A 14,350-nucleotide genomic window follows, 5' to 3' on the forward strand; every position below is an offset into this window, starting at 1 on the left:
TGCTGCGATGTTCACAAAATGTTAGACAAACTGGATATGAAAAAAAAAATCTTTTTTCCAATTGTGGGAAAAGCTAGTCAGTTTTCGGCCCTATGAAGGTCAAGATGGAGTAAACTATAAAATAACAAACTGTTTTTGTTTAAATAGCAATCAACTAGCGAGTTTTTTTTTTTTAAATCAACATAATTTTCAACTAATTTTGAACAATATATTGTTGACCCTCATTTACATTAGTTGTAGCCTTGGAGGCCCAAAACCTATTTTTCAAAACTTTATTGTTTCTCAGTATCCACTTCACACTACCTTTTATCATTATTTTATTTGTGACATACACTTGGTATCATTTAACTAAAATTACGTATAAAACAAGATTAAATACACAAACAAATTATAAAATGTATACACGTTTCTTTAGTAGCACATTTTTTTAAAAAAAAACTATCAAAGGTAAAAATAAAACACAAAAAACTAGTTTCTGTTTACTTTTTACATCAAAAATGCTTTAAAATGCAATGCACGAATGCCGGACCTCAACTTTTCCCAAATTTCCTGGGGGAGGACCCCCACTTTCCTGAGGATATTCCACATACCCCAGACCCTCACTTCCTGAGGGGTATCGCATACAACCCAGTCCCCCAATTAGTCTGTTCCTCCCAAAGTTTATGTGTTCCTGGCGCCAATACATACATCACCCTTCGTTTACCACTTGTGAAGCGGAAGGAACAGAATAAAATTCTAGATGAAATTTAAAGAAAACCAGGCCACAAATTTTGTACATAAAGGGTATGAAATGGGGTGAAAAGTGCCTTTACACGGATTGCTGTGATATTTATACAAAAGATACCTGATATCCGTAGATGGCCAGAAAATTAACTTCAAATTCCTTCGAACTTCGAAGTTATTGTAGAAAATTCGAAAATTAAAAATAAATCATATCTTGGAAACGAATTAAGTTACAAGAATGAAACAAAATATGAATACACTTTCCTTGAAGGGCCTTACAGAAAACAAGAAACAATTCATTTCGCCATTCAAATATCTAGCAAAAAGTTGGTCGCACATATTCGAATTCAGAAGTCAAGTTGAGTTTGTGTTTCTGACTCGTCATGAATGGTTCTACGTGGCAATATAATTTTCACAAACGTACCTCTTCCAGAAACACCTTGAGAGCACAATTCCATTTTCCGTCCGCCTTAGTGGAATACCAATATTTTAAATCGTGACTTACAGAAAGCGTTTTTAATTATCTCTGTAATATATAATGTATACCCATATATAATATACAAATATTATAATGCACAAGGTGATTATAATACAAAAATATTCAAAATGTTTTGCAACGTCTTTCTCGAATTAGAAAACATTAAAGCAAAATGAAGGACACGGTATGTGTAACCTCCAATCTTCATCACTATGCATTTATTACTGGAGTGACAAGACCGGTAACACATAATTTGCTTAATATCTCTGTAGGCCAACAATCCTAACAAAGTATTGAGCACGCGAAAGGTAATAAATGTTTGCAGCGACGTATGAACAACAATAAACTGTTCGATTCCCATGTGCACATTCATAATCATACGGTTTCAGACCCGAATACCCTACTGTATTTGGGAAGAAATCAATGTAACACCGGTATATCTTCCTACTAATATGTCGAGATCGAACCTCGAATTTAAGTGTGGGATTTTCTTTCAAGAAATGGCGATAGATGCTGTTATGTTCATTTATCATTGCTTGAGTTGAGTTGATTTTGAGTTGCCTGGTTTATCCTTGCGTTACCATACGGTCACATTGCCCGCGATGACCTTCAAATTGTTTTTCCTCTGTTTAGTTTGACAAAGACTCACATGTAGTGCTGTCAGCCCTCCAGCTAATGATGTGTTTGAAACGATTTCAGTATCAATTTTGAAATTTCCCTGTATAATGTGTAGTTACGTGCATCTGAAAATCTTGCTGCTTCTAGAGTTGCAACAATGGCACATAGTAAAAGGTGAGAATTTATTTGATCTTTACATTGTTGTTAACATATTTCCAATCATTGTGTGTTTTGATTCAGAAAGAAGTCAGGTGTTGAGGTAAATAATGTACTATGTTAAGAAACAAACATGAACGTTGTGCAGAGCCATGTGTCGTTCCTGTTACCACATGGTTACGCTAGGCTTTCGTAGTAGCAATTAGGCTGGGTAAATAATATTTTTCCGTTCTAAGAAAAAAACTGTTCCTTTACATTTCCAAGTACTTAACAGTGCAAAAAGTATTGGAAGAACTTCAAAGCCATGGATAAATAGAGTGTATATTTATTAAGCCTCCAGAATCAAATACTTTATCTGACGAAGATTTAGCAAACGAAGATGTAGGCGGTTTGATAGACAACCTAAGTAAGAGACAACTCAATGCTTTGGCGGAAGTAGTATCCTCCAACGACCCGCGTTTGGGAGGGATTGAGGGGGAGAGGGAGGGAGAGAATCTGGAACAAGGGAGTGAAAACATAGAGAAGGAGGAAAATAATATTTCGAAGAAACAGAAGCGGAAGCAGTGTGATAACGGAAGAAACTGGACACAAAACGATATCAACAATTCGCTGCCTGTATTCTCTGAGGGAGATTATTCCAAATATAAAGACTTCAAACCTGTTGAACTTTTTGAACTTTTCTTTGATGAAGACATACTCGATTTAGCTATATGTGAAATCCCGTAATATGCTCTGTTTAAAAACATGCCAGATCCGAATGCCTCTAAAGAAGATTTGAAATTGTTTTTGGGTGTTGTGTTTGTAAAAAAAATGAAATGAAATCTTCGAGTTTTACGTCCCACGGTTATGCTAAAGGAGACGGTGATTATGAGAAATGAATGAAATGGTGGAATGAAGAAGTGGGAGAACCCCAAGAAAACCCACGAGCACGGTGTTTGTCAACACGGCGCGAGCTGGGATCGAACCAGGGACCCCAAGCACCGGAAGTGAACGCTCTACCACTGAGCCACCGCGTGGTTTTTTGTTTGTGTGAGTGTGAAGTAGCTGTGTCTTAGATGTGAAGTGACCATGAGATAATTGTGTAAACTCAACTTAATTCGCTAAATTCCATTATTTTATTAAATTGCATTATCAACGACAGAATCATGAACTTTTAAAAATTCATGGGAAGAAATCTTTGATCAAGATTGTACATTCTCAGACAGCTTTTGTAAACGCATATTTGTTAATAAACACGAATAGTTTTCTCATTGCCTTTCCGCATACCTTCAAGCATAGCCTGATACTTCCCGATTCACTGAACTCCAAAGTCATCATTCTTCAGCCACACAAAACCACGGACACATCAACAAAGGGGTATTCGCCACGAAGTTGAGGAAAGTGCAGGATCATCGGAGGCAAGGAGATCCCACCATTGGAGGACGACCGACTCCATGTCTAAAGAATACCATTCTGCCGGTTCATCGACGCAGACATGTTTCGAGTTTGTCAGTTGAGACTAGTGGAATGAAGGTATAAGAGGACATCCTAAAGACGCATTATCGCAGAGACGTATCGCAGAGAGAGTTCGACGCCCCTAGCAGTTCAGCAGGGTTGAGTTCCAGTTGTTGGCTGGGACCAGAACATCCAGGTTCCTCCAGAGAAAACCCTTCATCGTTACAGATGACCAGGACGACGCCAGCCTCGTTGGAATTAACAGGCTAGTGCTCTTCCTTTATTTCTTAACTATATTTTTCTCTCTCACACCTCTTTCCCACAACTAGTGATTTTCAAAATTAGAAACATTTGAATTTTATTTAAATTCAACCACAGTTTTACAGTTAAGTACCGTGCTGTGCATCAGTTTCATCCCCATTTGGTTGCGTTCATTAGATACGTATTCTGAGCTACAACTGATGGCACAGCAACGGCAACGGCAACGGCTCAGGGTGTAATACACTTCTGGGCAAGAGATACTATTTGGATTCTGGGACTGATATAAGAAATTTAATGGTACACAATGCAATTAGAGGGGATAGGTTTATTCAGATAATGAGTTTTTTTGCATTTTGTGGACAACAACAAGGTGAGTGTATCAGATAAACTTTGGAAACTACCCTCACTAATGAATAAATCGAATAGTAATTGCATAAAATATCTTGTTCCAACGCAGGCGTTAAATTTTGACGAAGGAATGATACCATAGTATGGCAGACATAGTTGTAAACAGTTTATAAAAGGAAAACCTGTACGTTTCGGGTACAAGTTTGGTGCCTGAATAGCCCAAATGGATACCTAATCAACTTTTATGTGTACCAAGGCAAAAATCTGCAATGCATTGCAGAATATGAACAAAAAATTGGAAAAGCAGCCGCTCCTGTTATATATGATAGATGAATTCCCGAGTGACGTTAAAAAATTACCATTCATTTTCTATTTCGACAATCTTTTCACAAGCATACCCCTTGTGTTACACCTAAAATTTAATTGATATGCTGGAACTGGTACAATGCGTGAAAACAGGGTTCCCAAAGAATGCAACTACTCAATGTCATCTGAATTCAAGAAGCAGAAAAGAGGTTACTACGAAACATAGAAGCAGTGAATATGATGTAGTCATTTCAAGATGGCATGACAAATCAGTAGTCACAGTCGCATCCACTGTTCACAGCGCTTTCCCACTAAGGAATGTAAAATAAATATACAGGGTGTTTCAAAACAACAGCGACAACGTTTGGGAGGAGATTCCTAACACCAAAATAAGACAAACAAGTATGGACCAACCTTGGTGCACAAATGCTTCCTTTCGGTGTTATAACCTGCCAAAAACATGAAAATATGACTTTTAATGATCCATAGCTTCAAAACTATGGGACCTACCGTAGTCGGGTCAACTTTACTTAGGAACTAATATGTGCTCTATCCAAAAATACATGCTTCAGAATCCTGTAGTACTTCCGCAAAAGTTTTTAAAGAGGTAGTTGGTAAGTACTTCAGATTATATGCACGTAACCAAACTGCCTGTACAAAAATCGTTGCGTGATTACCTTAGGATTCTGAAACATGTATTTTTGGATAAAGCATGTATTAGTTCCTGAGTAAAGTATTGACCCGACTACAGTAGGCCTCATAGTTTTGAAGCTAAGGATCTTTGCTTTCGAAACACCCTGTATATATACACACACAGGGCAGGCCATTTTAATCAATCCACGGAAATATCTGAAAAAAGATAAAACGTAGAAGAAATGTTTGAAGTACACGTTATATATTGCTAAGGGGGAAAACCAATTCCGCCAAAAGTACCCCTACCCGCCACACTAAATGGGGGTAATGGGGGGTAACTTTGAAATGTAAAATGGGAACATGGGTCGAGTAATACCAAGTTCGAAAGGTCTTGGAAAAATAAGTAATGCTGTACCAAAAGATGTTCCATATGGAGCACCAGTTTCAAAATGGCCGTCATGATATGGTTCGGAAACTCCAGTACCCATAGTATGAAAACCATGGAAGATAAACGAATGGAACAAAATTGAAATACGTAAATATCGTAGGACATATCAAACGGTGTGGCCCCTGTAATCCCAGTGGTCTCTCTGAAGGGGTCTTGGGGAATAACTTCAAAATTTCAAATAGTAACATGAGTCAAGTTGTACCTCGTTCGATAAATCTTGCAAAATTAAACATCTTGGAGGAGAATCTATTGAGGTGAAATGGCACTGTTCTCAAAAGACCGCCGAAACATAGTATTCGTGTCAGAGAAAAGATTTAGTACCCATAGTATGGAAGCGATTGGAGATAAATCAACAGAAGAAAAACCGGAGTGGGTAACTGACGTAAGGCACATCGAGAGGTGTTGTCGATGTGACTGCAAGGGCCAACTCAAGGGTATCCGGGGCCAACTTGAAAATTTTAAATAGCAACTTGAAGCGAGTAACACCACGTTAGATAGACAAAGGAATATTAAACAGCTTCTGTAAGAATGTTTTCGACATGAGACACCTTTTTCAAAATGATCGCCAAGACATGGTGACAATGTCTAGGAAAACGTCTAGTGCCCATAGTACGAATACGGGTTAGAGATAAATGAAAATAACCAAAATTAAATAGGAAAGCCACGGACGGCATCCATGGCTTGAGAATGATACCATAGAGATAAAAAATGTTAGAGTAAAAATGCTATAATTTGTAGAGAAAAATCCAAGTCCTGCGCTCTGTATATGAGTGGGTTGGAAAGTAACTGTGAAAGTTCAAATGAGAACTCTACTTTAATTCGCAAAATTAAGGCTACGCAACAAATAGGTATGGTGTAGTTGAAACATTTGTAAGGATGACGCTGTAGTGTCAAAAAGGTGACATTTTATTTGAATGGTAACGCATATCTGTATGGCTGAGTATGATTTGATGCGAAAACAGAAGGAACGTTATACGAAAGAAGTTGTCGAATGATGCAGTTGCTGGAACTTACAAAAGTGTGAATTTGCCAATCTCCGTCGCCACAGAAACTTTAATGCAACGCGTGCTGGTTATTCGGAAAGCATTTCGGGGATATACGTGCGCACCGTTTCATCCCTGAAGCTCACAATATGACATGAATGCTTATAGTTAATTAAAATGTAACTGTGGCCATCCGCACTAAGTCAGTGTACCAATTCTCTATCCCTGAAGTCTGCCTTCCAAACAGACTTGGGTAGGTCAAGCGTACGCCCGAACCGTTGTCCGGTCGGACATTCTGAGTGCGAGTAACTATTTTTTTTAGTTCCGCTAGACGAATGTCAGGATGGAGCCGTCTGTAAAAGGCAACGGGCGCTGACTTTCCTCATCCGTGCTTCTCTAATCCAGCCTTGGATTTAGATGGCTAAACATGATAAACTAAATTCAAGTCTCTTGGTACAGCACATTGCGCATGAGCTCTAAAGCTCCGAGCAAAACTCTCAAACCCATCTGAAAAATATAGTTTTCAGAAATCAAAATAACTAAAACAATGTTGTTTGACTTATGAAATAACGAAGTACAAGTATTTTGTACATAAAACCGTTCGTAGTAATTGCGGTTATTAGCGTTGTTCCTGAATCCTCGTGTAGAATGCCGTCATAGAGCAGACGCACCCCCGTTGCCTCATGCGCATTGGTTCGACAGACACTTGTGCCCAATACACAAACACCGGTACAGTACATGCTGCCTCCAAGCTTCGAACCAAGATTCTACAGACGGAGCCTGTTAAATGAGTTAAATGAGAGACAGTGTTAGTAGCAGATCTGCCAAACGCAAAGGTTTAGAGTGACTACTTATATAACTGTCGGACAAACACTTTCTCGTACGTATTCTTATTATCTCTAGGAATTAGTATTAGTAGTTGTTGTTATACTTCTTACTTTCTTTTTATTGACTGTCTGAAATATTGTCGTTCATAAGAATATGATTGATTCACTGGTCGGCATGAAAATCCTCCCACGAGAGTGAAAGGGTGTACCGGATAGATTTCGAGACGCTGATTACGAATATCTCATCGAGAAAATTCCAGCACGTAAGGCTTTTTATTATTATTTTTTTTTTGGCTGGGTGCTGTTTCCATAATTGACAGAAAAATCGTATTTTTCGTATTTAATATGTGTTTTCCGTGTTTGGAGTGCATAATTCTGAATTTTTACGAGGGTGAGAGGGTATATTGGATAGATTTTGAGAAGCTGATTGCGAATATTTCATCTGGAAAGTTCCAGCACGTAAGTTTTTTTTTCTGGTGGGGTGCTGTTTCCATAATTGACAGAAAAATCGTATTTTTCGTATTTAATATGTGTTTTCCATGTTTGGAGTGCATAATTCTGAATTTTTATCTTAATCCAAGAACTGTTACAATGCTATATCCCAGGAATATTCTTTTCTCTAGCTCATGACCACCCGGAAAGGTACCCCCTCAACTTGGGTTGCAAAGATTTTTTGTCGTTCCACACTGGATACACTAAAACCTAAGTGTTATTGACGGAGAAAGGTTTCGTAATCAACTTGCAATCATTCGTCGGCTCCCTTTTGTCGAGACGACAGACAGATTGTTGAAAAAAGGCGCTAAAACATACACCACGTTGTCGCGTGAAACAAATATTTCAGTTTCGAGATAATCTTTGTGTTAGAAGGTGGTGTTACGCTGAGTCTGTGTATACCATAGGTAAAAAATATTTCTGCGTGGAATATTGACGTCTGTGTTAAACGAACATGCCGAAAACTTGCAACAATTCGACAGATTAATTCTGCTACATATGTGGGGAAGTGATTTTCAAGGGACAAAGTAATCCATTGTCACCGTTTCTGAAGACAGCCTACCATCTGTACTTCGGGTGTAAAATCGGCGACCAGGATCGCGTTTGGGCTCCGAAGCAAAGTTGTAACTCATGTGCGCGTACTCTCACAGGATGGTTAAAAGGTACACATAAATCGATGCCGTTCGCCGTACCTATGGTTTGGCGCGATTCCCATGATCATGTTTCAGACTGTTACTTCTGCCTGACTAATATAAAAGGTTTCTCAAAAAACATGAAGCATAAAATACAGTATCTTAACTTGGATTCCGCGAGGAGACCTGTGAAACATGATGTTTGTCTGCCTGTACCCGTACCACCAGACTCATACACCCTGTTTAGTGTTTCGTCCGATGAAGAACCTGCTGCTTGTGAGGATATTGCACAATCTTCGTGTACACAGTGAGATCCCAATTATGCTCCAGTTCCTGACATTAATGAACCACATGTGATAGGTCAGGAAGAGCTGAGTGATCTGATCAGAGACTTAAACCTTCCCAAGTCTAAGGCCCTGTTGCTTGCATCACGACTTCAACAATGGAATCTACTAAACCAAGATGTGAATATACCCATGTATAAGAAAAGAGAGGTGAGTCTTGTTCCTAATTTTACAAAGGATGGTGATTTGGTGTATTGCAGTGACATTCCATCGTTTATGGGACAGCTGAAATTGAACTACAACACTGAAGATTGGAGGCTATTCGTAGATTCCTCTAGGATAAGTATCAAGGCAGTGTTACTACACAATGGCAATGAAAAGCCAGCCATCCCTATTGCTCATGCTGTAGATATGAAAGAAACATACGAGAACATGCAAAACTTATTGCTGAAAATAAAGTACGAACAGTTCCAGTGGTCTGTATGCGCTGACCTTAAGGTAATTGCCATCCTCACCGGTTTACAAGGAGGTTACACAAACCACTGCTGCTTCTTGTGTCATTGGGATAGTCGAGCCAAAGATCAGTACCATCCTAAAATGGCCGCCAATGGTCAGCTCGCAACTACGACGATGATGCACGAATGATAACTATTTTAGCAGCAATTCACATCAATCCCCATATTAGTAGTAGGCAGATGGAGAGGGAAATAGGGATACCTAGAAGAACTGCCCTTAGGCTCTTGAAAATGGTAAACTATCGTGAATATCACATAACTGTAGCTCAAGCCTTTACTGCATACGACAAGTTACACTGTATGGAGTTTTGTCAGTGAGCATGGGAAACGTGTAGAAATGTTCCTTTTTTTTAAGATATGTCATGTTTTCGGACGAAGCTACATTTCGCAGTACTGGTGAACTCAATAAACATAATTGTCACTACGGGTCAGATGTCAATCCTCGTTGGCATAGGGCAGTAGAAGCTCAACACTGTTGGACTATTGTCTGGTGTGGCATTGTCAATGGATATCTAATTGGTCCTCACTTCTTCGATCGATACATAACTGGTGACATTTTTCTGGACTTCCTGAGACACGATTTGCATTTTTTCCTTGAGGATGTGGACTTAGAGACACGACAAAGACTGTGGTTGCAGTTTGATGGAGCGCCACCACATTGTGAGCGGAGAGTGGTGCAGTATTTGAGCACGTGTTTCAATGTGAAATGGATTGGGCGGAACGGACCAGTACTATGGCCTGCACGATCCCAAAATTTAACCTCACCAGACTTTTATCTGTGGGAATATTTGAAGAACGTTGTGTATGAACGCCAAAGAACAACCAGAGAAGATATGATAGAGCGAATTCGATTAGCTTGTGCACAAATCCCACGGAACGTTTTATTGAATACTATAACACATTTTCGCAGAAGGATTACTTTATGTATTCAAGAACATGTAGATACGGTTGAACACAATTTAGTTCGAGCGTGAATGGTGTATGGACTGACGAAGGAAACTACGTGGACGTGAGAAGCGAGAGGACTCACGAAGAAAAAGCACCCCGGACGTGAGAGGCGAGGGAACTCACGAAGAAAAAGGACGCCGGACGTGAGAGGCGAGGGCACTCACAAAGAAAAAGCACCCCGGACGTGAGAGGCGTGGGAACTCACGAGGCGGTTCCCGAACTGATCACCCTTGCTAAGTGACTCAGGCGCGAAATTGAGCAATCAGCGGGTAGTGGTGCCCCTGACATTGGCGAACAAAGCTATATCCAACCACATACCGGTGAATATCTGCAACGCCGATAGGGTTATCCGCTACAGGTGTAACCAGGAGGTGCTCCCAGCTTGAACCCAAAGTTAGTGTGTCACGTATTGGTGACTCTTGGTGAAATCAAGGGCGGATGATCCCCTCAGAGGGCTTGAGAGTCCAAATTAGATTTCCCGGTTTTTCCGTCAGAGTGGTCAGTGCTCTTACCTCTTCGTGGTCGAGACTGTCCACCATCCAAGACAATAATTCCTTGTGGATCCCAGGGACCACCGTGTGATCAGTTAGGCTGATCCCACTGTGGTCTCAGGTGACGCTAAAGGTATAAGCTCCTTGGAGAGCAAAAGAGCAATACACACCCCATATACCTTTTGCTTGTATCCTATCCCTTTCTACTTACTTGTAACCACCTGTAACCCTTTAAGATCATATTCTCTCCATAATGAAATTGCCGAAGTACAACAAAGTAGAGTGCGTGACCAGACTTCCCGTGTTTTGTGCTGGTTAAAATGTAGAATGCACAGTTGGTGATTCACACATACTTTGGTTTTAAGTTCGTTAGCGGGATCGATGATTACTTAACGGACTCACGTGGTTGTTGGCAACTCTAACCGTGTTCATACTATGAACATTAGGCGCTTTCTTAGATAGAGTCGTCATCTTGGTGGTCATTTTGAAAACGGTGTTCCATGGCGAAAACATTCCTACGAAAGTTGTTTAATATTCAGTTTTTAACGAACGTGGAATTACTCACCCAAATTTACTATTTAAAATTTTTATTTTCGCCCCGGATACCCTTCAGGAGGCTCTGGGAGTCACCCTGGCACCCGGCAACTCCTCTCGATGTGCCTTACGTCAGCTACCTACTCCTGTTTTTTTTTTCTGTTGATCTATCTTCAATCGCTTTCATACTACGGGTACTAAACCTTTTCTCTGACACGGATATTATGTTTCGACGGCCTTTTGAGAACAGTGCCATTTCACCTCAATCGTTTTCTCCTGCAAGATGTTTGATTTTGCAAGATTTATCGAACGAGGTACCACTCGACACATGTTACTATTTGAAATTTTGAAGTTATTCTCCAAGACCCCTTCAGGGAGGCCACTGGGATCACAGGGACCACACCATTCGATATGCCCTATGATACTTACGTATTTCAATTTTGTTCCATTCATTTATCTTCCATGATTTTCATACTATGGGTACTGGTGTTTCCGAACCATATCATGGTGGTCATTTTGAAACTGGTGCTCCATACGGAACATCTTTTGGTACAGTGTTACTTAGTTTTCCATGACTTTTCGAACGAGGTATTACTCGACTCATGTTCCCATTTGACATACCAAAGTTACCCTCCGTTACTCCCATTTACGTGTGGCGGGGAGGGTACTTTTGGCGGAATTGGTTTTCCCCCTTAGCAATATATAATGTGCACTTCAAACATTTCTTCTATATTTTATCCTTTTCCAGACATTTCCGTGGATTGATTAAATTGGCCCACCCTGTATATATATATACAGGATGTTAATGAACTATACCGACAAACTGTAAGAGGTGATTCCTCACATCAAAATAAGAGAAAAGGTTTTTATAGACCTATGGCGATAAGTCCATAGTTTCAGCGCTAGGGCTGCCCAAAGTCGCGAAAAAGCCAGTTTTCAAGAGGCCCTATTTTGAATTCGAGAGACTTTGAATGGTGGGCTTTATTAGCGTAAAGGAAGTCACGCATACGCAATCCAAAAATGCATATTTCATTAATGATCAAAGGGTATACAGAGTATTCCATGTAGAATGAAATTCCCAGACATGCTATCAACCGAATTTTGAGATATATTCTGATTTTATAATTGGTCCAAAGTAGGCAAACGATAAGCCTTGATAGCAATGAACCCGGAATCCTTTGGCGCGACGTCGGTAGTTTTAAGAATCGTCAGCAGAACGGTCTCTTGCACTCGGGAAAACGCATGCTGCCATGTTTCCTTTCACGCTTATAAATAAAGAAAACGTTAAATATATCGCGACGAAACATATATCATCAAACATAATTTCGAACACAAAAAAAAACATGGAACAGACAGTTCCTAACACTCCACCTTATCCTCCGAAGGATGTCCACTGTTGTCAAGACTTACCTCCTGTCTGCTTTGGACCCTCCCTGAAAGGGTATATATGAAAACTCTATTGATAGCGTATCTGAGAATTACATCCTGTAGGGAATACCCTCTACAACTATTGACAATTGGTTAAATATACACTTTTGGATTGTGTATGCATTAAAGTAGAGCGTATTGCACTTTTGTTGGAAATTCGATGACGGCTAGTGCGGAAAGGGTGTCATTAGTGGCACGAACCTTACTGATTTTTTTTTGGACAACCCCTTACCCTGCCCCAACGGACTTTTGAAGTGTTTGCTTAGGTAACACGCAAACACCAATAACAGAAAAGCTACTTGTGGTCGTTTTTAGAGTTACCTGATGGCTATAATACAATTATTTTATTTTAAAAAAAACTTGTAGCAATGCCAGTAAATAATTTTTAAAATGTTTATGAGTCAAAGTACAGCCATGTTAGCTCAATTGTTGGAATTAATGTCCAGATTTTGTTTAGAATGCCACGTTAACGATGATTATAGGCTTAGCCCGTGATATAACACGATTTTATTTGTGCAACTCTTCGCTTATTTTGCTCTGTACGCAAAATAACCCAGAACTCTCCACGGGGAGGTGGTTGCACATCGAGTTACGACCACCCACCCACCCATTACGCATACGTTGACATTTGACCTTAGGTCACGTAGTTCTTCTTGGTCTCGAAGCGGGGCATTCTTGTTCTAGACTTCAGTTTGGCTCTAACGTAAATATCTCTTGCGTTCTGGCCGCACTTTTTCGACACTGCCTCGGACGCCAGCTTCTCTGTGCGTTCCACAGCTTGACTATAGCAAGGGAATGTTGTTGTTAAAGTAGCTAAAGTTCGGATGTTTTTTTTCAAACTGCTGATCCGTTATGTTTCGTGTGATTGGCGACTCTGTTAGACATTTAGGCCAATTAATCATGCCATAGTAATTTTCAGCTGTAAAATTTAGTTTCGGAACAAGGAAGTCACATGGGCAGCTTGATCTCGGAGTGTTCTGGCTGTGGCACTTTTTTATCCTTCTCCAGCCTAGCGTTCGAATATGCGGAATTTTATCTCCTGTCATCGCTATCAGCAGGTTTTCATGATGAGCGTAGTATCCGTTTGTTTGTAGAACAGAATGAACTATGTGTTGTACATTTTCTGGCAGAAAACGTGATAGTTTAACTATGCTAAACATATTCATGGTGCCAATTTCGCACGAAGGATTTCGCCGTATTGAAAACCAGACAGGAGAGTATACTTTAGCAATGTACTGGTAAAGTAGACATAAACTTCAACTAGGTTTATTAGTACTGATGTATGGCGAAGCATCCTACAGGCCAATGCAAGCCATCGTGAATGTGATAATGGTCCTGGTTTTCTGTTTGCTAGATCGGTAGTACACATTCCTGTAGCAACAGCCTTACAAACTTCAAAGAGAGAATTCTAGTCGCTGCTTAAACCATCTGATTCTCCCATTTCAGACAGCCATTCAACGGGAATGGGTGTAAAGGAGACGATCGGTGAACCTTCCCGATCCTTTAATTTCTTTCCGATGGAGCCGGAAAAAACGTTGGCTCCGGTCGTCCCACCATCCAATTCGGTAACCAGGAGTCGAAATGGCAACTCGTTGGTATGAAAAAGGCAAATGAGATGCTGCAGTTCCTTTCCTAGGGATCTTTGTATCTGACTTATCACGCCGTTATACCATCCTCTGTTCGTGGCTTCACCATCGCTGCCGACTGGCTCAAGACTTGACACGTCGTACTGGTTCTTCTCTAAAAGCTCCAATATAGAGTCGGCAATATCCTTGCCAGTGCCTGACTTAGGTGTGTCATGACCCAAGTAT

At 40.2% G+C, this 14,350-nt stretch overlaps 2 protein-coding genes across 2 annotated transcripts in view; both read left to right on the top strand.

The window, feature by feature from the left end:
* LOC145674428 (uncharacterized) overlaps positions 1-14,350 on the top strand; it is a 1,698,027-nt gene that overhangs the window by 240,470 nt on the left and 1,443,207 nt on the right. The window lies entirely within an intron of this gene.
* On the top strand, positions 9,501-10,112 carry LOC145674215 (uncharacterized). The gene has a single exon (XM_081744051.1). The coding sequence runs from the start codon at positions 9,501-9,503 to the stop codon at positions 10,110-10,112; it is 612 nt and encodes a 203-aa protein (XP_081600177.1).

The sequence above is a fragment of the Thermobia domestica genome, chromosome 17, assembly GCF_964235325.1.
Source record: "Thermobia domestica chromosome 17, izTheDome1.hap1.1, whole genome shotgun sequence".
In the NCBI taxonomy this organism is placed as follows: domain Eukaryota; kingdom Metazoa; phylum Arthropoda; class Insecta; order Zygentoma; family Lepismatidae; genus Thermobia; species Thermobia domestica.